Genomic DNA, 25,846 nt, shown 5'->3' with positions numbered 1-25,846 from the left:
TTTGGTTTCTTTAGTCATTTATTATTTTTTTAATTTTTCATTAAAATTTCTTAGTATTATAACTTTTTCTCAGAAAAAAAAATTCATTTTTATTATAAAGATTTTTTTAATTATATTAAAAATAAAATTAAACGAGTTAATAATAACATATATTTTGCACAATTCCTATTTTTGCATTTTTGTGCTTTTTTACTAGTTGTAACATTGAAGTACACATAAAGTTTTTTAATATAAAGCATTAAACTAAAATAGAATGTTAAGTAGCAAATTTGTTTATAGTTTTATTTACTAAAAATATATTATCTATTTCTAGTACTCTAGAAGATACTGAAAAAATAATGAGTATGCGCTATAGTAAATTAAACATTACAATAAAATTCAAACCAGTGCAAAATGTTACAAAAAGATATTTTAATAAGATTGTAGGAAGGATAAAAAAAGAAAAAAAGATGCAAGAATAGGATAAAATTTCTCCTTTTTTTGAATTTTCACAATCGACCCTTTTGTTATTATGTATAACAAAACATAATTCGAACAACGAAAGTTAATGGGAGCGAAAACATTGTTCTATTATTTAATTTTACATATGCTTTTATATATATATATATATATAAAATTATAAATTCTATTATTCAGAAATAAAAACGTATAATTTTTTTTTTCTAATTTGAACTATTAGAATAATATGTAGTACTACGCATATAATGATGTAATAAGTAACACGGACATCCAGGAAACGGCAACATATATATGAACAAAAATAGATTATTAGCAGAACTGATGGAATCCGATGCAATGCGTGATCTTTATAAAAGAAAACCTTTTAAATAAAATAAATTGAATTGAAAAGCAATGTGTTAAAAATAAGGCTTCTTCGAAGTCATATTTAAATAGAGGAAATGGGAGAGCTATGATAAAGAATATCAGCTAAACTCAAAATCATATGATAGACAAATTAAATGTGTAGAAATTCTGGTACACAAAGCTCAAAAAAAATATTATAATATTAATAATATAATTAAAGAAAATTCTTGTACATTTATAAAATTAGGTTATACTTATATAAGTTTTATAACTATACTTATTATTATTGCTCATGGATAATATAGTCTTATTTTTTTACATATCTTTATGGGATTTATCTCAGTGTTAAATATACATTGGGAGTTGGAAGGCACGGACTAATTACGAAATAATAAATATATTTTTTAGATCATTTAATTTTCTCATGCTTAAACTAATTAAAAATGTAGATTCAGAACTGGTATTTTGAAATTTGAGTAATAATATATATATATATTTGTATTTAACGATTCTTATAAATTGTTGATTTTAGTATGTAGACTTCGTTTATTATGAAGTACAATGAAAAGGAAAAACTAAGAAAATATTGATATTATTAATCTTTTTATGATGTTTGAAAGTTATATTTGTTAATATAACATCTTATATATACATGTTGAACGTATGATTGCATTATTCAAGAGTGAGTAGCATAATTACTTATAATACATTTTAATTGCCTATATATATGTATATTTGTATGATGCAATAATTTGAAGAAATATATATTTTCTTGTTCTTTTGTTTTAATAAATGAATTTGCAATACTTCATTTATACATTTTAATCGTTATATGCTTAACTATACATTATAACTGATGTGTTACTTTATATTTTTGAAAAAAGTGAAACTAATTTTTAATTTATCTTTAAATGTTCATTTATTCTATTTATTTATTTTATACACGTATAATATATAAATTTTTTGGTCAAAGAATTCTACAGTGTATACTTTATTGCCTTATTAACAATAGCTTAAAATTCATTATTGTTACTAACAATTTTTTTTTTAATAGTTGTTATATGGTTATAGAAGAGTCTACAAAAATTGGGTCTAAAATTTTAATAACAAGGTAGATTTTTGAAATTACACTAATTCTGTTTAACTTTTTTTACTTAAATGTTTTTTGCGCAACTTTTTCTAAGTTCATTATCTGGGGGATTATAAGATGTGCACTAAAATTTTCTATAATATATACAAGATTTAATTATTTATTTTATTTTGTTTGACAATCTTATCTTTTATTATGAAAATAAAAAGATTAGACTTCATATTATAATGCGGAACAATAATGTGCACCGATAATGCATAATAAAAGTAAAAAAAAAAAAGAAGCAATATATAATTTAACATTTATGTTATTTTATGAATTTAAAATAGAATATAATTGAAATGAAAGCAATATTTAAAAAGAATTTTATATATAAAATTTAATTTCTGCTATAAATTAAAAAAATAGTTATAAAGAATGGGCTGTTATATATATTTGCTATAAGCATTAAGTAAACTCCGATACATAAAGCAGAAATAACTAAATATATATTAATAAAAAGAAAAAATATCTTTCTTCTTTTCTGTTTTTTATTCTAACTTATATATCATCTAGCTATTAGTAATTTTCTTTTAACTAAAATACAAAGGATAATTTTTGCCTGAATTCTTTACAAATTTAAATAAAGAGTTTACTATGGAAATTACTAATTTAAATTGAAAATATTTTTTGTTGACGTATGTTACAACTTTTCATATTTACTGCATACATTAGAATGGTTCCAGATTTTTTGCAATTTTTAGTAGTGTTCCCAATTTCTCATTTTTTTTTTTTTACAAAATGGTGTCATTTTTCTTTATTAATTTAATTAAAATATCATAAATCTATGGAGTCATAAGAATGGTAAATATAATTTTTATTTTCACATAATTTATAAATTAAAAAAAAATAAAATATATATAAACTGGTAATATTTTGCTTTAAAATTGTTGTTTACAACCATACGGAAGCAATTACTCTTTTCATAAGTTACAAAATTATAAATTTTTATGAATTTTTAATGCATATTATTGTTTTCTTTTTATAAGGTTAATGGAAGAAGTAATCTTATTTTCAAATTAAATTATGAAAATTCAAGGTAATTTGTTACATAATAGAAAGTATTGTTTGCATGGTTCATTTAGTTACATTAAATGTAATAATTTATATTTTAAATTGTTAATCCCTTTTACATTAACATACATTTATCCTTGAAATTTATATATTTTTCGTACACATAAATTTTACTGTAGATCTAAAAAAGAACATATTTTTTATTCTTATATAAAATTAGACGTATTAATATTAATATTGTTATATACATTATTATTAATAATAAATGTTTTATGAAGTAACAAAAACAAAAAAAGTAAAGAAAAAATTTCCTCATTTATGATGTACCGGTCATTTTTTACTTAGCTATTCGTGAAATAATTCTTCTTAATTGCTATAAATAAAGCATTTAAAGTAGACAACATTATTTTAATATAGTTTTATTTTTGGACTAAAATTACGATTATAACAGTATTCTTTAATATTTTTATTTTGAAAAAATATATTTTTATAAGTATAAATTTTTTATTTTTTTTTTATCCTTAAATTTTACTAAAATAATTAAGTATTATAATTTATTATGAGAAAAGAATTTATTTTGTTGTAATAATTCACTATATTTAAATAAGTATCAAATATAATTAACACTAAATTGTTAGTAATTATTATGTAAATTTCCTTATATGTAATAATTAAATAATATACGTCTTATAGATAGTATTTTCGAATGAGTTATTCAACAATATTATTCATTTGTTAGTACATTTATAATAATTGTAATTATTTTTTTGCGAAGTTGCATTTTTTAAAAATATTAACAACTTTTAATGATAAAAAAAAGTGCAAAATGAATTAAAGTAAATCAACTACTAGCACCTGTATGAAACATATACAAAATATAAGTAATATATGTAGAGGGGACAAATTATAAAAAAATAAAGATAATATCAGAGATAAGGTAATTATTCTTCCTTTTTAAAAAATTTCTATATTTACTATTTTAATATAGATAAGACGATATTATAATAAGATAAATTTAAGAAAAGGTTTCCATGATTTGGAATATACGTTATCTTATATATGTATATGTGCAAACATAAATATATATATATGCATTGTGACAATATACTGGATGAGAAAATAAAAATATAACATTTTTTTAATATATGTTATTATTAAATAATTTATAGTACAGATATGATGTCATTAGCAATATTAACAACATAGGAAAATTAACAAACTCAAAGGAAAACAGATTGTTAGAACCATTAAATGAATGCAATAAATTATTTGATATGTATAAGAAAAACTTTTTTGATATTGTGGAAGATATGGTGAATAAGAATCTGAAAAAAATAAAAATAGAATTTAGACTCTTTTAGATAAAACAAATCGCGATAATGCAGATAAGCTGCATTATTAAAATATAGTAGCATGTAATAATATCTCAAAACAGGGTAATGATAAAATGAGTACACAATTTAAAAATAATTTTAGAGTACTTTTTTCTGCATATTTACTTAAACTTTATTGAGCTGCATTAGTGGTATTCGTTAATTATTTGGAGTTTTTTACATTATTCAGAAAAATAATTTTTAAAACAATAAACTTTTATTTTGCATATTTAAATTATATAAATGATCCATTTGATAAAAAAAAGGTGAATATTTTTAAAAGAAAATTTATTCTCTATCTTTAAAAAAATTAAAAAAGTAGATAAAAAGTGGATTAATTCACCAGAAAGCTGCATAATAATATATAATAAAAAAAATATATATATATATATATGTTTAATGAAAAAAAAAAAAGAAAAAGAAATATTTCACGTATATTTTGAAATTTTGAATTAGTGATTTAGAATTTATTACGAAGTAAAAATCTTTTGATTCATCTTTTTAGGGTCTTTTACGAAAACTCCGTATTTCATATTACAACAATATATATACACACACAAATTTAAAATAAATAATCATTTTACCATATTTATATTTTCTTTTAATTTTTCAAGGTATAAATTTTTTCCTTTTTCTTTTTTCAGCGTTGCGCAGCAATCTTAAGGTGTGCAATTAAACTTCTACGAAATTTTGTTATAACGATTATATTAATTACACTTAAATTTTGTAGTAACAATTTTATTTAAATATAATCATTATATTTAAATTGTTTTTCATTTCATAATTTAATTAATGTCTAATAAATGTTTATATTCTTTCTGAAAAAAAATGTACTTCCATAAATCCTCAGTTTTTATATATTTTATTTTAGTTAAAATATAAACGTACACAATTTTTTCTTTGATAAAATAAATAAAATATTATCAATTTAGTGAAATTTTTTTTTTTTTTTTCATAATTTTTATATGTAAGGTCCAAAAAAAAAAAATATGCAAAATTTTTAATATGTAAATGAATATTTTATTAAAATATAACTTCACATTTTATCTATGTTTTTTTATGAAAGAAAAAAACAGTAAATATGTGATCAAGTAAATTTTTATTATTCTTGAGTGAAATTATATTATACATATTTTAATTATATTTTACCATTTTCTTATCCTTTTAAACGGAAAAAAAAGGTAATTTTTGAGTTAAATTATTTTGTTTGATCGTTAAGAACTATTTAGTGCAGAGGTAGAGTTCTATGAAAAACAAAAAATAAAATAAATTTTAAATTTTGTAATTTTTATTTCTTTATTTATTATTAACAGAGAGACCTTAATAAATAAAAATTAAATAGTTAAATACAAGATAAAAATATATGTCAATTAATTCTTTTTATGTGTTAAAAGTATAAATAATTTAAAATAGTGATCTTCTATGGAATGTGCCAATATGTATATATAACATAATAATATGCAAGAAGATATGGAACTGAACTTCGTAAAAATAAGTATAAATTAGAGCAATAATATATATATATTTTTTCTTTTTAGTTGTATTAGAGAAACTAAATAATTGCTTTTATGTATAGTATTTTTGCGCTTATATTATTTTTTTAATGTACATAGCAATAGCAAAATATCGTAAGTAGAGAAGTTAAAAGGTTCTGTACTATATTACTTTCTCAAGTATGAAAAAGCTTGTATATATGATTTTAATAAACTTAAGTTTTTTTTTCCTGCGAAATTTCACATCAATCTGACTAATACATATATGTCACTAATTATTTTGTACATATGTATGATGAATTAATGTCGAAGAAAAAATCCACCTGTATGAATGTTAAAACTTTTTTTGCTACCATTTTTTCTGGTGAGAAAATTGTATAGCTATTTTTGTTTTCAGGGTTTAATACACCTATACCCTTCTCTTAAATATAGAAAATATTACATTTCAATTATTACTAAAATATTTAATTTTTTGAGCTAATACTCTTGTAACTTAACGTATTTAGAGGAACAAATGTTATTCTATTTTCATATAAATTGGATTCTTAATCCCCTTATTATATATATTATAATATTATGTGCTTATAAGTTATTCCAATTAAAATGTATATGTTATTTAAGATATTTAAATTTGTTGTTGAACTTTAAATTATCACACCAATTCACACGTTTTAATAGAAAAGTTAGTATAAAATAATGAATATTACTAGTAATATTCTGAAATGTACATTTATTTTTTTTACCTTTATTCCAGAAAAATCATGTTTGAAGGACATTTTTCTTATTGATAAATAATTGTGTAGATAATGTGGAAATACATATGTAACCATACAAAATATTTGCAAAAGTATTGATTTATATTTTTATATATACATTAGTTATATATATATTTCAATATTTCATATTTTTATATTAGTTTAATTTGTTCATAGAGTTGTACTATAAATAAAGATAATATATTATAAGTAATTGAGAGAAACGTATGTTCTCAGTTTTGACAAGTCCCGTTAGGAAATGTAATAAAACTATTTTGGGTTACATCCAAATATTATATTTTTTTTTTTGCGTGATCCTATCTTTTATTTTTGTTCACGTAAATTTAAATAATAAGGTGTCCAGGTATTTATGTTACATTCAAAATAGAATAAGGATAAATTGTTCATTTTGTTTTGTTTTAAAGGTAAGAAAAAAATAATGATGTTTCTTCAGCAATAAAAGAATATAGAAGAATGCCATTTTTGTAATTTTAAAGGATTTTATTATTTTCAGAATGGTATTCATAATGGGTACATTTTTTAGTAAGTACAGTGTGAATTTATGAACTTTATAAATTCGACATATTAATAGTAGGAGAGCATTATAATAACAATTTTGTTAGAAAATGTGTATTATAAGAATAAGTATCCGTTGAATTATAACTATTTAGATGTTTTAAGTATAAAGGACAAAATAAAATATCATATTCATAATTGTGTTTTAAATATCTTATCAAAATAGTAATACATAATATTTCTGTGATGACTAATCAAAGGATAGAGTAAAAGGCGATTGTACAGAACTATAAAAAAAATATTAAAATATAAATAATTATATTTTAGGAAAAATGCATATTTTTAATGATGTGAAGTAAATTTTTTTATTACACTTTGTTCACATGTAAGAACGCAGTTTTACATGATAATGTTATATACACATGTATACCATGTAACATAAATATAAATTTGTCTTACAAAATTCCTTATAAAAGAAAAAGAAAAAACAATTTCTATATATCTCTAACCTTATTCATAGAAGAAAATTTAATATAAACGTTTCTTTTAAGTTACTTCCTTATGCTCATCAAATAACATAAAAATAAAGATAAAAACTCTATATTATAATTATTTAATACTATTTTTATATAATCTAAATAATGTAATATATCTTTTATACCATACGTATTATGATGTTTACCAACCAGCGCTAGAGGAGGTTTGGGCATATAATTATTATTTTATAAATAATAAAACGTAACATTACTATATAATCCATTAAAAAACCATATTTAATATATATTTTTTATTAAAGAAAAAAATTATGAATACTTTAATTATAATTCTTTTACAACTGTGTAATTTATATAAAATGTGTTTTACGTATTTTATACAATGTAAATTTAGAATCGTTATGCTTATTCTCTTTTAAATTTGTACATACATGAACACAAATCTTTTTTTTTTGCTTAAATGAAAATATATTAACACATAAATAGAAAAAATAAATAAACAAAAAAAAAATATATAGAAAATGTGAAAATTATATATTTATAATTCTTAAAACTCGTGAATTTTTTCTTATAATATTGTGAAAAAAATAACTTTGATGGAAATAAGCTGATAATTATTAATATCCATTGTTTTCTTCTATTATTGTTATTTAATATTATCATAAATTAAATTTTGAAAATTATTAATATATATTAAAATGAAAATAAAACAAAAACACATAATCCTTATTTAATTATTAACATTATTGTAAATATTGTATTATTTAATATATTTTCTTAACGAAAACAATGTTTTAATTTGTGTTTAAAATTAAATTTTTATTCATTAATAATTCTTTTATTTTATATTATATGTTTTTTTTTTTTTTCATTTAAGGTCATTGTAATTATTATTATATATATAAATATAATAATATAATGGTAATGGGATTATCACAAAAGTATTTCCACATAATTTAAAATTACTAAATTTGTTTAGAATTAATTATACCTAGATAACTTAAAATTTTTTTCATTTTTTTTTTTTTTTTTTTTTAATCTTATATAATTTATGAGGAAAGCGTCTAAAATTATTTAATTAAAAATGTTTAAATGAATAAAATATTATGAATTTATTTACTACGTAACAATTAAAATATAATATTATTAATATATATATGTTTAATATTTATAATATAATAAACACATACTAATTTAGTATTATATTATAAATGAAATTAAGGGTTTTATTTCCCATTTATTTTAACTTTACATTTCTTTCCTTTTTTTTAATAATTTTGTTTTAATTTCCCTTGAACTAAATATTACCGTTTATTTATTTTAACATGTGACTTCTTAATTTCATTCATAATTTTAAAATAAAATATAATTTTAAATAAAAAAACATAAAATATTGAACTTTTATAAACTTTTATTGAATAAATAGTATAGAAATCTGTTTTTTTTTTTTTTTTTTTGTGTATTTATGGGAATTTTAAGAGGGTACAGTAAGAAGGGGGAAATTAGTATGTTTATGTCATCATTTTTTACGAAAGCATTTTTGCTTATTGCTTCAGTATGGAATTTGGAACCTTTATTTGATGATGTAATAATTTTACTTGCAAGAAATTTTACATTGTTTTTTGTACTTATTTTTAATATTTTATAAAGTTTTTTTCTTTTTTAAGTTAAAAAATTAATATGTTATATAAAAACAAATATATTATATTAATGTTGTTTCCTATCATATTTTTTAGAACATCAATAAAATCTTATTAGACAAACAATGTAAAGTCCAGGATGTATTAAATTTTAAAGATAACAGATCCTTAGCAGAAGTTGGAAGCAAGTTTCAAAGCATGAACGATGATTTTTGTGAACATATAACAGATGGAATCAACAAGAATGACTTTGATTATTTTCACAATGTACGACAATTAACGAATTCATATTATGATCAGAAGAAATTTCCTCATTTTGAAAGTCCTAATTATTTTGTTTTTCAAGGTAATAAATTCCCATCCTATAATCATGGTAATTATCCAAATTTCCAAGATAATGATGATTCACCATTTGATGGTGATGATGATCCATCTTTTGAAGATGCCAATTACCCAAACTTTGAAAACAGAAATTACTCAAGCTGGCAAGGAAGTAATTATTCACTCGCGCAACGTAATGACTGTTCTCCTTCTCCTCGAAATAACTATACTCCGACGCAACGATATGATTATCCTCATGCGGAAAGAAATGATTACCCATCCTTCGAATATTCTAATTTCCCAAATTATGATAAAATGTATTTCACACATCCTAATGATGATTATATGTCCGATGAAGATGATGATGATGAAGATGATGATAATAATTATTATTCACAGATTATTGACAATGAACACACATCTTTTAAAAATAAAGATATATCCCATTTGAAAGATTTTTACACAGTTACAAAGAATAATGATTATGACCATATAAAAGGAAAATTAGTGAAAAAAAAAAATTCTGATATAGAAAAACATTTTGACGCGTATTATAAAAAACATGACAAGAAAATTTCAAAAAAAATACCGTTTTTATCAACGCTATTTTTTGTTGGTAGCGTAGCATTATCTGCTATGGAATATGTAATAGTTCCCATTATATTGAGTGCCATATCATTTGTACTAACTTCTTATTATATTAAAAAATTAAAAGGCAGAAAGAGAAAAAAAAAAAAATTAAAACGTATGTATATGAAATGAAATTTCTTTTCTTTTCTCTTTTTTTATTTTCTACCTTTTAATTTTTCTTCAGCACCGTTTTATTTGTTCATAAGATATTAAAATATTAATTCTTTTTTCTTTTCGTGTATTCATTTTTATATTATCATTTAATAAAATATTTTATACCTAATAAAATATTTTAAATAATATGTTGTAGCATTAATACACACAGAAAATTTATTACACATGCTGTTAGAATAATGTGTAATAACACCTATTATGTATTTTAGAAATAATATTGTTCTATGCCTGTATATGTATAAATATATTTTTTAAGAGTTATTTTAATAGTAGGATTATAATATTTTGTCATAAATCTTTTATGATTTTTATATTTTATACATTCCTTTGAATTAATATCTTATACTTCCTATAGGAAATTTATTTGTTACATAAAGGTATATTTAATTTAACAGCTTAAATATTACACTTGTATAATTAGTATAATTAATGAAATCCATATTTTTACATAATTTTATTGAATTTATGAATTATTAATATATTTATACATATGTATAATAAAACTCTTTAAATATAGTTTTATTTAGACATTATGGCACTTAAAAAGTTCTTTATTAAAACTTTCAACAAAAAGTTTATATTAAAATTAATGTTAATAAAAATATGTTTTAAAAAAGTGTAAATACTTTACATATTTCAAATGAAAATTATTATAGATATGTACAGAATATTTTAAGAGTAAATCATTCGTATATTTTGCTAGATTTTTTGTTGTTGATATTGTGTACTTAATTTTTATCATGAAAAAATGTAAGTTGAAAATACAAAATAGTGTGCTCACGTAAAAGCATGTCGTAAAAGCATATTTATAATATAACATAAAAAAAGGTAAGTAAATTGGGAAGTGCAATAAATTTGTTATACAATTGGATACAACATTCGTTAAAATAAATTTGTTCTAAAAATACAATAATAATTCCTACAAAATGGAGTAATTTCATAGGATATTTGAATTTATGTACAACTTTTATTTTGTATCTAAGGAAGAAATTTATTTTAAAGAACAATCTGTTTATTTAAAAATTAACTTAATTACAAAAATAGGAGAATCCATATATAGGTATTTTCATATGGTATGTTAATTTTTCTTTTAAAATACATATATTTTTTTGTAGAAAAATCTTTAAATGTGTAAAATAAAAGAAAATTGTATTAATGCATTTATTATAATTCTATGAATTGATGTAAAAAACATATCTGCTTTTTGGGTATATTTGAAATGCCTAACTTTAATATTTTTTATTAACTATATGATGAATTTTTCAGCTTTTCATAATTTTGGTTATTAGATTATAAAGTTAATATAGCTTCTAATTTCATATCAGAAAAAAACTAAATATGCAATTGATTATTCCCCTAAAAAAAATAAAAGAAAAAAGAAAAGAAGTTTAAACATAAAAAATAAGAAAATGCAGGAAGAGTTTTCTGAAACAATTGGTATATTTATGTGCAATGTTATAAATTCTACAGAATATTACACGATACTATAAGAGGCGTAGTAATAATCGTACAAATGAAATTACAATAAGTGAAACATTTGTAACTAATATATCATATGAATTATAATATTTAATAGAGGTAAAAGAAAAAAAGAAGACACTTAAAAAAAATAGTTAATTTGAAAGAATAAACAAAAGTATCATAATAAATGCATTTTTAAAAAGGAAAAATAGAAATGAAATACTGATAATAGATTTATGAATGTCGTATTTGATGAGAGTATGATAAAAGCGTGATAGTTAAACTTCACATATTTCATAGACACGAATATACAAAATTTTAAAAAGCAAAAATATGGAAAACATTAACGTATACTATTAATCAGTTGATATTAGAAAAGTAGAAGGAAACAAGTAGTAGCGAAATAATTAAAAAAAAAAGAAACTTGCATCTAATATATGAACAAAAAAAAAAGGTGTACACTGTAAGAGTGAGAATAAAGTAAATTAGCTTGAAGCATGGAAAATTGATTTTAAAAAAAAGGAAAAGGGGAATACTTAAAAAAATGAAGTTTTTAATAAAGATCTATTTTTGCAAAAGGGGGTAAACAGAAATGAAGGGACATAGGAATTCGTTAAATAGCAAGAAAGTTGTAAATTAAAGAATATATATGCATATATTTATTTAAACTTTTGCATGTATTAAATGTAATAAAAAGATACAGGAAATATTATAACTTTGAAATCGCAAAGAAGCAAAGTATACAAAGTGGCGCAGGACAAATGAAAACAATAATAAATATAAAAATTTATATACCCTAGATTATTGTGCTGTTTATATATATATATGTATATATATGTTCACCTTAATATGAATTGACATATATAAGTACATAAAGACAGAACATGTAATACATATGAAAACAGTGTAATTATACCCTCGGAAATGAGAATTGTAAAATACTGCATCCATATATTAACATGTTTAATAGAATACATTAATACAAAATATAGATTAACAAGTATATGCTACATATAATTAAGGTACATAGTAGAATATAATTTGTTAATAATATATAGGTAAAATTAGGTCACGGGAATAATACAAAAGTCGTAGGTAATTAGTGTAAATTAAAAATATAAAATACAAAGGACAGATAATTTCCTTTCGCAAACTATAGTAGATAAATATATTGTTCTCTTATTTTAACGTTGGCTATAAGAGTGCATTACTCAATATACAAAAGTAAATAAGAAAAATAACAGATTTTTAGTGAATTTAAAAGGTATAAGAATGAAAACGCAAAACATACGAATTACATGTGAGATTAACTTAAAATACATATTTCATTTAACATGCTATTACAGCTGTTTGTAATTTTCCTCGTGCTAAAATTTATATTAATTTTATAATAATGACATATGACTACGCATAATGTGGATAATACAAAGATAAAATTTTCATGAATGACAAAAAGCAATTCCTTTATATATAAATATAACAGTGATAACGTTATAAATTTGCATAACAGTCCAATAATATAAAAAAAGAAATTTAGAAGAAAATTGAACTATAAATAAGGTATTTAATAAGCTAATAACTGCAAAAGTATTAATCAGATTAATATATAAAAATTAGCATAATTTATTAAGTGTTAATAGAATAAGTTAAATAATTTCGTAAGAAGAGTCCATGTCCTATAGAATATTCTTTATTTAATTGAAAGTACAATTAATTCAAATATAAAAGGATAATACGTGCACTGAATAATCATAAATGTCGAAAAAAAGTGTAAAACAAAAAAAATACTAATAAAAATATGCATACATATTTATACATCAATAAATAAAATTATCAACGTGCATTAAATAAATTATATTTTTGCATATATCTTTGAAGTTATTTCCTTAAAGTATTTCTGATAAATAAATAGTTATTAACTATAAATTATTAACTTTTATTATTTTAGTTTATATGTGTATAAAAAAATTTTAAAAATAAAATGTATGATTATGATGCAGTGCTGGGGAAATACATTTTGAATGAAAATATAATTTATTTAAATTATAGCTATAACTATATATATTTGAAAGAAAAAAAAAATTATTCATTATATATAAAAAAAGGAATTATTTCAACTTTTGAATAGATATATATATATATCACTGAACAAAAAAAAAAGCAATATTAATATATTTAAATTAGATGAGCATTTACTTTTAAAACATTTATTTTTATGAAAAAACTGTATGTCTAAATTACTATTGCATACCTAATAAATATATGAATAAGAAATATTTTTTTTACAACTTTAATCGGTTTATTTAGTATATATTATAGGTTTGTTCATTTTATGATATAAGACGCTTAAATACTCTTTGAATTTGAACAATATAACTTTATTTTGAGGAGTTAAAAATAAATTACTTGAATATTAAATAGTTGTAAAAAAAAAATAATAGATCCAAAGATTTTTCATTTTTTCATATTTTCAAATGTTTTATATAGCTACAATTTTTTTCATTGTAATTTTAACATTAATAACACGTAGGCATATTAATATTATTTTCGTACATCATGTAAAATTGTTTTTTTAAATAGACATTTTTAGTTATTTTTTTTATTTATTACTTTTTTGTTTACCTAATCATTTACTTTTTATTCAAAATTCATATTAGACAGAAAAACACAGTTTTTGGGGAAAAAAAAATAATATAAAATAAAATACATATTTTTGTTAAAGAAGTTTTATTTAAAATATTTTTTAGGTAATATGAAACATATGTAGATATAAACATAAATACTATGGGTTTTTTGTAAAAAAAATATAATTCTGATTTTATTATATTTTATTTAAAATTAATAAAATAATTTAGTAAAATTTGTTATGTACATGGTACTTTAATAATATGTAATGTTTTGCATTTACATTTTCATTACACGTTTACACTTGATGTGTTCCTATTTTCTTATACCTTCAAAATATTATGTTATATTATATACTTATTTTTAAGTAGAAATATAATACTATAATAAAATATTAGTAGGAAAAAAAAGAAATTTTAATATACTGTTTCTATCTTTATAATTATTACAGTTAAAATGCAACTATGTAACAATATTAAAGATGCAAAACACATAACTTATGAGAAATTACTGGGAAAACTTTTAAATCCTTATATTTTTAGGTAAACCTGACTATATATAATTTGTTTCGAGTATTACATTTTTTATTATATAATGAATCAGAAAAATTTAAGTATTATATGTATAATACTATTTTTGTTTAAAGCACTTCATTAGAGAATATATATGTGTTAGAAACATTAAGTATTTATGTGTTATATTTTTAATATACATGGTATATACATATATCATTTAATTCTTAAATTATTTTAATGAATTTTTTTTTTTTTTTTTAATTATGTATTTTATACAAACAATTTACTGAATATATTTAGGTTATTTTTTGTAGTTAGTATTTTTATGTAGATTAAATGTATAATAAAAGTTTGACAAATTTTGGATTTTTTTAATATAGGTAGAAAATTAAAAACTGTAAAATCAAATTAAAACTTCACCATATTGCACTTAATAAACAATACAAGAAAACATCTAAGAGTTCTATTGTTGTAAATATGTATACATCAAAGAAACGGTGTGTGCAATCGAATATTAACTTTCAACTGATTATAAAAATTTTTACGTATTTCCTTTTAACTTGGATATATCCGTATTACAATAATGTAATAATATAAAAACATTATTGAACAATTATTTTTGTATCTTTTTTTTTTTTTTTTTTATTAATTCTATTTTTTTTTTTTACTGCTGATTTGCATCTCATCTTTTAAAAAAAAAAAATTTATTAGATTAGAAATAAGTGTTTTATAAAATAATAAATAGATCTATTTCTTGTTCAATCAACCAATAGTAAATCCTTAAATAAGGGATATAACGTATATAGCATATTAAATTATAAAATCGTTAGAAAATTAAAATTATTTGAAGATACTATTAAAGCACAACCTAAAAGAATAACAGAATTTATAGGAGATAACAAATATAATAGGGAATTAAGAAATAAGTTGAGTAATATTGTAAAGTATAAGTCACAGTTTGTGCGAAGAAGAATTTTAGAGGGTTATAATATGAATTACGAAATGTACGAGAAACAATAAATTTACCAAATCAGTGTAACAATTATGTTCCCCAATTCTCAGGTAGACTTAGGAATTCATCAAGTAATAGAAAGAGGTACGAAGTATGTCCTGTAGAACAGAAAAATATACCGAATTTTATAGGGCTTTATGAATTACAATTTAATGGAGTAAAAAAAACTTTTATCAGATTGCAAGGAACGTTATGAATCCCATGTATAAGGAGTTCAAAATTTTTTTTCAGAGTATAAAAGGGTGAATTACAGCTGGACGAAGTAAAAAAACATTTATCAGAATGTATAAATAAGGGTGAATCACAACTGGAAGAGGGAAAAAAATACTTATTGGAATATAAAGACAAGGGTGAATAACAACTCGAGGAAGTAAAAAAATATTTGTCAGATTATAAAGATAATTATGAATTGCAATTTGACGGAATAAAGAAAATTTTATTAGATTGTAGATAAAGTTATGAATCCCAGCTTACAGAAGCAAAATTTTTTTTATCAGATTATAAAGTAGTTTACAAATTTCATTTTTCTGGAGGAAGGGGAAATATGCCACAAAATAATAATAATAATAATAATTACGATCAATATTTAGAAGTAGGAAGAATAAATTTTCCACATGATAATAAAAATTACGATCCACAGTTTGTAGAAGCAAGAAGAGCTTTTCTACATTGTGATAATAATCATGATCTATATTTTGAAGGAGCATGGAGAAATTTGCCAAATAATAGTAATAATTACAATTCACATTTTGAAGATGAAAGAAGAAAATTTCCATATTATAATAATAAGTGAGATCCCCAATTTGTAGGTGAAAGAAGAATTTTGCCAAATTATAATGATAACTATGATACTCAGTTTTTAGGGGAATAGAGGAATGAACTAGATCATAATAGAGGTTACGAATTACGTCCTAAAGAATAAGAAAATAAGGGTTCGTGTAATAAAGAGAATTATGATTTACATTCTAAAGGATTAGAAAATGAAACATCAGTTAATAAATAAAATTCCTAATTACCAAATGGAGGAGAAAAATATAAAATATCAAACATTGAAAAAAATGATGATCCTAATATTATAGGGTTAGGAAATTGGAAAGCGAGTAATAAAGGGAAGTATAATTCACATTCTATAGGATTAAAAAATGAGACATTAAATAATAAAGAGAATTCTAAATTACGAAATGAAATAAATAATAATTTATCAGATAGTAAAAAGAATTATAAACCTAAAATCGTAGGTTTCGGAAGTTTGAAAATAGCTAATAACGAGAATTATGATTCACAGCCTTTAGGATTAGATTATGAGGCATCAAATAATAAAAAACATTCCAAATTACCGAATGGACAATTAAAAGATAATTTATCACATAATAAAAATAATTCTAAACCAAAAAATGATTAGTTAGAAGACAAGATAAATGGAAACCACAAGATTTATGAATTAATGAATTCTGAAATAAAAGAAAGTATGTCAAGAGATAAAAACAATTGTAAACTAAAGGATGATAACTTAGAACATAACTCAAGTGATAAAAATAATCATTAATCAAAAAATGCAAAATTGGAAAAGAAAATTTCAGATAATAAGGATTTGGATGGAAATGAACAAAATAGTTTGAAAAATTAGAACATGCATAAAGAAAATTAAAAATCAAAGAAAATAAGCCGAAATTTATATAAATTTTTTTTTAAAGTATGGTATAAAAAAAAAGATATTATAGGAAAACAAAATTTGATGAAATATTATCCCTTTTAACATTTGTTGTAATGAACTAATTAGAACATATATAAGGCGTATCTGTATATTCTATTTATTTTTATCTTATTCTAATATTTTAGTTATTTATACATTTACAAGTAGTTTATAAAATCAAATAAAAAGGTTGTAAAAGAACATAATAAAATATGCATTAAAATACAGTATGCTAAGGTATAATATCAGATGGCACTTCATATTCTTTAAACATATATCTTTGTGATTTCTTAATTTTTGTAGCTCTTCATGCACATACATATTGAAACATAACATCATAATTACATGTGCTTCGTATTTACATGCATATATATATATATATATATATATATATATATATATATTTTTTTGTACTATTTTAATGTACTTATTTAATATTAATTACCTCTGCCTTAATATATATATTGTTTTTTTATAAGTATTTCAAATAATGTTGTATAATTATAAGAAATATTAAGATGTACACATCAATTTAAGTATTTATATATATGTAAAAAATTTACGTATAAATGCTTGTTAATCTACGAATGTACATATTATTTAATTAATATGTATTGATATGTTGCTATAAAAATTTTTAATCTTTATTGAATACATTTATATTTTAATTTTGATCTATATTTTAATCTTTAATAGTAAGATATTTGTTCTTTGAGCATTATTAAACATAGGAATGTTGTAATTTTGAATTAATAAAAAAACAGAATGTATTTTTTTTTTTTTTTTTGCGGAAGTCATTTGTTTCTATTCCAAGTACATTTGTAATAAGTATTTTTTATCATATGTGTTGAGACAAACACATTATAAAATATATTTCTTAAAAACATGTTATTGATAAACTTATAACGTTTTTACACTACTTAAAAATGGAATTATCGGATACAGTGAGATATCCTTTTTTGTACGAATTAATTATTTATTTATTATTTTAATAAATTGTTTGTATTCTATAATTTTTTAGATGAAAAAGAATTGTTAATTTCATTTATTATTAAACTATTCTGATGATATAAGTTATTCTGATAATGAAAATTTAAAAAAGTTAATTAGAAATATACATAAATATAGTAAATTTCATAAGATAATATGCACCTTATTTTACATATATTGATAATTTTTGCTGTATTTAAGAAAAATACTATTGGGACAAGATTTATAGGACGTTATATATAGTATAAATGTGCTTACTCTATCTTAAATAATAACCAAATAAAAAAAGGAACTAAGTATTTATAATGTAACAAAATTTATATATATAATTATAATAATAATATAAATAGGTTAATATAACTTTTCCTCAATCTTATCGTAATGGGTTAAATAGGTATTCCATTATTTTCAGTGTAATGAGTTGGCAACTTATATGTCTATTAGGAATAATATGAATAGATTTATTAAGGAATATAAATATATATAAGAACCATATAAACAAATAGAAATTATTTGAAAATTATATCTTATTACCCATTTTATGGAACGGAAAAGGGAAGTATAAAATACAGTTGGTGTCTTTTATATAATCTATGAATAATTAGTAAATATTTATGTCAACTTTATAAGTTTTGGTATGATTTAAATTTTATCCAACGTGTATATAAATATTTTAATTAATAATAATAAGAAAAAAGAAACTAGAAAATTAAAAAGAAGAGAGCGAATGGAATAAAAACTCATTTATCATGTTAATTTTTTGTAAATGATTTACTTCATTTTATTTGATCTATTAAATTTTTTGCTCTGTTAATTTATACTGAACATCACTAATAAGATTACAGTATGGTTCAAAAGCTAATATTATATGCGCTACAATTTCCATTACATCAAAGAGATATGAAATATTTTTTTTTTTTTTTTTTGGTATATTCATTTAAAAAAGTTACACATGAGTAAACAAATTTGATAAATTGGATTAAATATTTCCTTAGAATAACAATCGAGTATTCAATATTAGAATGTGTTGGGGATTAGAATAATAGTAAGTAAAAGTACAAATAATATGTTCAATTCCTATACAAGAAAACTTTAAAATTTGTTTATGAGAATTAGATATGCCATTAAAATTTGGAAGGTCACACCTATATTTATACGAGAAATTTTTAAATAAATGAACATATTTATTAAATTTCTTTTTTGAATTTGTTACATTTTCATGAGTTATTACGTTATAGTGTAAAATAATTTCTAACTTTATTATTATTATTACTGTATATTATAACAGTATATTTATCTTTTGAAAATTTTCATAATTTTAATAAAGAGAATTAAGACTATAATATTCTATACTATACGCATTAACATAATTAAAAGAAACCGTTTTATAAAATTATTATATATATATATATATATATATATATATATATATATTAATAAAAACAATAATAATAGCTATTATTAGTATTACACTAACTAAAAAACAATTCTGAGTGCTATAAATTATACCAATTGCACATATATTCAAATTATTAATGAGATTTTGGTGTGTATTTTTTCTTATTTTACGTTTTTTTTTTTAAATAACTTATAAAAGATAGTATTTATAAGGAAAATTTTAATTTTGTTACATAAGAAAAATTTTGGGTATATACCTTTATGTAATTTTAATTAAATTCCTAGAATGAATAACAAGAAATAAATTATATATAATATGTTGTGAATAAAATGAAGTTACAATTTATAAAAAAAACAATTCATTGTTAAGTTTATCGTTAAGCTTTTCATCAACCTTACTTTTTATTACATAAAAATTCTATTTTCTGTAATTAACTAATGTAAATGCTGTAATAATATTTCAAAAAGTCATTCTTTGTTTTTTGTACAACATATATGTATATATTTTAATTATGTATATACACACATTTCAATACATAATTTATAGTTATTCAATTTTAAAAATTTTTTTTGTATAAGTAAATATGCTTATGTATATATGGGGGAAATAATGAATTATCAGGAAATATGGAATGTAATTAAGATGAGTAAAAATAAATAAAATAGATCAATAAGGATAAAACAAAGAAAATAGATTTATATATTTTTATTGAAAATAATTATAATTATTACTTTCAAAAATATAAAATAACGTTATGTATTTATGCTTAAAAATTAAAATAAATGGAAGGTTTTTATTTTTTTTTTTTTATAGTTAAATATAAATGTTGAAGACAATAAAATATAAAAGTATAGTGTACTCTTTTTTTTCTTTTTTTTTTTAGTTGTATATTAGATTATAAATTCATGAAATAATATTACTACATGCTAAGTTCCTAATGGCAGGTATTTTTTTTTTGTATGTATACAAATATGTTCTTTGTTTTATATATAGTGTTAATTCGTACAATGTAATTCAATTAAAAAAAATATAGTAAATACTTAATTATTTTTATTTTTTATTTTTTTTTTTTTCTTTTTAATTATAAATACTTCTTAGTATTATGAAGAACATTTAGTAAAAAATTCCAGTGTAGTTTTTAATTTAAATGTCCTATGAAAAATAAATTATTAATACTATTAATATATTTTTCATATATTATAAAGAAGTTCCACTAGTTACATATAAATTTGATGGAATATTTTTTAATTTAAAAATATTATGTGTTATTGTATGTTTTTTATAGGTAAATCTAGATATTTTAAATTATAATAAAAAAAAAAAAATTTTTATTTTGTAATTTTGCTTATAATTCATATTGTAATCATGTTAACAAATTAACTTCATTAAGTAATAGTAAATACTACATAATATAATGTATAAAGAAAGTAATATTAAAATTGAATTTTAGATTTTTTTCTTTTTTTTTCCCAAACCTCATATGATATTAGTAATTTTAAATATGCTATTTTTACATTTAAATGAATCAGAAAATTTTATTTGTCATGTGTACAGTTTAATTTTATCGATATATAATTATTATATAATTACTGAACTGATATAATTAAATATTTAATATGAATTTAATATATATAAATATCCATTAATTGTATTCATATTTTTTTAATAGTTTATTTTTTCAGGAGTTTTACGAAAAAAATATATTAGAAATATTTTGTAATATCTCATAGTATGTACTTTTATAGGTATTGAATGTATAAACTATTTAATAATTTTAGATATTCTTTTAATATATGAAATAAATTACGATAATTAACGCAAATAATACTTTTAATTGCTATACATTTTTTGAAGTTTATAAGGGTAAATCTAATAGTTTCACAATGCAAAATAGTAATATTTCAAAGGAACATTGTATGAATCGAAAATCTAGGAGCTGCGTTATCATAAAAATTCTTACACTTTTCATTTTAATTTGGATATTTCAATGCTATGACAATGTAATATCATAATAATAAATCAATATTTTTATATTTTGTGTTATTCCATTTTTTATTACAATAAATATTTTATTAATAAAAAAATATATAATTTATAAAGGAATTAATATTTTTTTCTTTTATAGGCATCCATTACTAAGCCCCTGAATAGTAAGCGAAACACATATAAGATATTAGGTTTTGTAACTAACAGAATAATAGCTGAATTTCATGGGTATTCTGAATCTCAGATTGTGGGAGTTAAAACTGATATATCAGGTAATGGAGGGAATTGTAAATTAGCAGATAGGGGATGTAGTAAAATAGGATGTGATGATTCTGAAATATCAGAATCAGAAAAGTCAGAGACTGAAAAGTCAGAGACTGAAAAAGTAGAAACAGAAAAATCGGAGACTGAAAAAGCGGAGACGGAAAAATCAGAAACAGAAAAATTAGAGACTGAAAAATCAGAAACAGAAAAAGCAGAGACTGAAAAATCAGAAACAGAAAAATCGGAGACTGAAAAATCAGAAACAGAAAAATCGGAGACTGAAAAGTCAGAAACAGAAAAATCAGAAACAGAAAAAGCAGAGACTGAAAAATCAGAAACAGAAAAAACAGAGACTGAAAAATTAGAGACTGAAAAATCAGAAACAGAAAAATCGGAGACTGAAAAAGCGGAGACGGAAAGATCAGAAACAGAAAAAGCAAAGACGGAAAAATCAGAAACAGAAAAATCAGAAACAGAAAAATCAGAGACGGAAAAATCGGAGACTGAAAAAGTAGAAACAGAAAAATCGGAGACTGAAAAAGCGGAGACGGAAAAATCAGAAACAGAAAAAGCAGAGACTGAAAAATCAGAAACAGAAAAAGCAGAGACTGAAAAAGTAGAAACAGAAAAATCAGAAACAGAAAAATCAGAAACAGAAAAATCAGAGACTGAAAAATCAGAAACAGACAAATCAGAAACAGAAAAAGCAGAAACAGAAAAATCGGAGACTGAAAAGTCAGAGACTGAAAAGTCAGAGACTGAAAAAGTAGAAACAGAAAAATCAGAAACAGAAAAAGTAGAAACAGAAAAATCAGAAACAGAAAAAGCAGAGACTGAAAAAGCAGAAACAGAAAAAGCAGAGACTGAAAAAGCAGAAACAGAAAAATCGGAGACAGAAAATTCGGAGAATTTATTTTTGAAAACAGAAGATCCTAAATCGGAAAGCATGGAAACATTATTTGATCAATCAGAATTTACAGAAAGAAGATATGAATCAGAAAAAAAGAAATCAAAAAAACTGTGGAATAAAAAGTATGATTCAAGAAATGGAAGGGTGAATCAAAATCCATATTGTCATAAGAATAGCAGCATTGGGGAAAATAAAGGAACAAAGAATGGGTTGTCGGCTAGTAGCACATGCAATTATGAAATGAAAAAGAAGGGATTAACTAGTAAAGAATGTGACAATAAGGAAAATTGTCCACAAGATTGTGAAGAAAAAAAGCAAGAATTAAATGACATTGGATTATCTGGTAATGTATTAGATGGTGATGACAAAGAAAATAAATCAAATTTTAAATTAAAGTTTCTTTCAAAAGTACCAACAAAATTTCCAGGATTCAAATTTGGAAAAAAAACAGGAAATAAATCAGAAAACAAAGAAGAAAACAAAGTAGAAAATAAAGCAGAAAACAAGGAAGAAAATAAAGCAGAAAACAAGGAAGAAAATAAAGCAGAAAACAAGGAAGAAAATAAAGCAGAAAATAAGGCAGAAAATAAAGCAGAAAATAAGGCAGAAAATAAAGCAGAAAATAAGGCAGAAAATAAAGCAGAAAATAAGGCAGAAAATAAAGCAGAAAATAAGGCAGAAAATAAAGCAGAAAAAAAGGCAGAAAACAAACCAAATAGGAGCAATAAAAGTTTTAGAAAATATTTTTGAAAATAAGTAATTAATAAAATCAAAAAATAAGGGTAATTATACATAAAAATTTGTAGAATTAAAAAGAAAATTATTGAATAATATAATTAACTTCAAATAACGAAACGTAGGATTAAAAAAATGAAAATAATGTGAAAATTTACATTATTTGGAAGATGTTGAATAATTTTATGAACATTTAAGTACATAAAGTCTCTTAAAAACATAGATATATATTTGAAGAAAAAATACAAAATGAATTATGTGAATGAATATACTCAAAATATGAGCATTTACGAAAAAAATTATATAGAGTAAGAAAAATTGATAAATTGAAAAAGGGTAGTAGGTATTATTTTAAATGGAGTTATCTAGTTATTTTAATAATGCTACTACATTTAATGTATTATTTTCGGTACGTATTTTAGTTGTTATTCGTATGTTTATAAAACTTAAAGAATATTTAGGGTTAAATATAAGTATTCTATTATAATAAATTAAGAAAATAAGTAAAATAAAATATAAAAATTTAGCGTGTTCTAAGTATCTTTAATTCTCTTAAAGCTCTATCGATAACACCTTAAAGCTTATATTATATCCTGAGTGTTTTAAAATATTTTGTTTAATGGGAATAAAAATAAAGATTCATTATATTTATGGGCCTTAACATATTTAATCTTTTTCCCTTATAGTATACTTAAATATTAATAAAGTATTCTTATGTTTTATCTTAATAGAAATATGTTTTTGTATTTTATATAACATTTAGAGTTGTTGAATATTTGTAGGAATTATTTCACAAGACATATATTATCAACCCATAAATTTTTGTATATATAAAAATTTTTATTTATTAATTCCGATTAGTATACGATAGCACATTATATATAAATGCACGAAATTATTGAATTATTATATATTTTTTATAATTTTATATGATACATGTAAATTTTATTCATAAGTTTTTATACCTTTAACTGAAATGTGTCAATGTTCATTTTATTTTAAGCATGAAGGCGTTATTTTTATCCCGTAGTAAACCGTGTTAAAAGTCGTTTTTTTTTTTTTTAGGAAATTTTATATTTCTTGAAGTCGACGTGTGTTCGTCAAAAAATTCCTATCATATATATGCTCTGTTAGAAATACTTAACGAATTGTATTGTATAAAAAATAAACTGTTGATGTACATTTTTCATTTTTATATCTTTAAAAAATGAAATTATAAGGAACGATAAAATAATGATCTTTTTAAGAAATAATTTTATAACTAGTACTTTGTTAAATTGTGTGTTTTCCATTATTTTAGCGTAATGTTTTGATGATATCACTTATAATTTTTATTCTACAATGACATATATTATGTAGTTAGCAAAAATTTTAGAATTTTACAAAGAAAGATATTTATATTATAAAGAAAAATCAGGGAACAGATATGTACAACATTTCTGTAACGTTATTTAGTAAAAATTACGCTGATATTTTACTTATTAGAAAACTAATAAATTTTTTATAAATTTCCTTGTTCCATCATAAAAAATAACATATAACTGAAAATAAATTTAGTTATAATGAAATAAAGTTTTGATTTATGATAATGATAATAATAATTTAAAAAGTATATATGTCTTATCCACAATCGTATTTTATGGGCTACATTATTGTTCCATTTTTATCAGTGTAATGAGTTTTTAACTATATGTTTAATATGAAGCATACGAATAGATTCATAAAGGAATATATATAAAACATTGGGATTATTTAAAATATATATTTCTTTACACATTTTATGAAATAGAAAAGGGAAAAGTAAAATTAAACCAACGTCATCTATATAGACAATTAATAGGTAGTTTATATTCATATTAATCTGATAAATTTTATTGTGGCTTAAATATTACCCTATGTATGTATAAATGTTT

General features: G+C 20.8%; 3 protein-coding genes across 3 annotated transcripts; all 3 read left to right on the top strand.

Moving 5' to 3' along the window:
- Positions 1-9,043: 9,043 nt before the first annotated feature.
- MKS88_002224 (uncharacterized protein) lies at positions 9,044-10,301 on the top strand (the record flags this gene model as incomplete). Its single annotated transcript, XM_067215218.1, has 2 exons — positions 9,044-9,163; positions 9,315-10,301. The coding sequence occupies 2 exons, from the start codon at positions 9,044-9,046 to the stop codon at positions 10,299-10,301; spliced, it is 1,107 nt and encodes a 368-aa protein (XP_067073665.1).
- A 4,584-nt stretch (positions 10,302-14,885) lies between these two features.
- MKS88_002223 (uncharacterized protein) lies at positions 14,886-17,358 on the top strand (the record flags this gene model as incomplete). The annotated part of the gene is made up of 6 exons (XM_067215217.1): positions 14,886-14,971; positions 15,718-15,926; positions 16,007-16,113; positions 16,210-16,306; positions 16,454-16,684; positions 16,982-17,358. 6 exons carry the CDS (start codon positions 14,886-14,888, stop codon positions 17,356-17,358), a joined length of 1,107 nt encoding a protein of 368 aa, XP_067073664.1.
- Positions 17,359-21,954: 4,596 nt separating this feature from the next.
- Positions 21,955-23,948, top strand: MKS88_002222 (uncharacterized protein; the record flags this gene model as incomplete). Its single annotated transcript, XM_067215216.1, has 2 exons — positions 21,955-22,038; positions 22,164-23,948. 2 exons carry the CDS (start codon positions 21,955-21,957, stop codon positions 23,946-23,948), a joined length of 1,869 nt encoding a protein of 622 aa, XP_067073663.1.
- Positions 23,949-25,846: the final 1,898 nt, after the last annotated feature.

The sequence above is a fragment of the Plasmodium brasilianum genome, chromosome 8 (genome assembly GCF_023973825.1).
Source record: "Plasmodium brasilianum strain Bolivian I chromosome 8, whole genome shotgun sequence".
Taxonomy (NCBI): Eukaryota; Apicomplexa; class Aconoidasida; order Haemosporida; family Plasmodiidae; genus Plasmodium; species Plasmodium brasilianum.
Note: the sequence above shows the minus strand (reverse complement) of the source record. Positions and strands in the feature narration are given on the sequence as shown.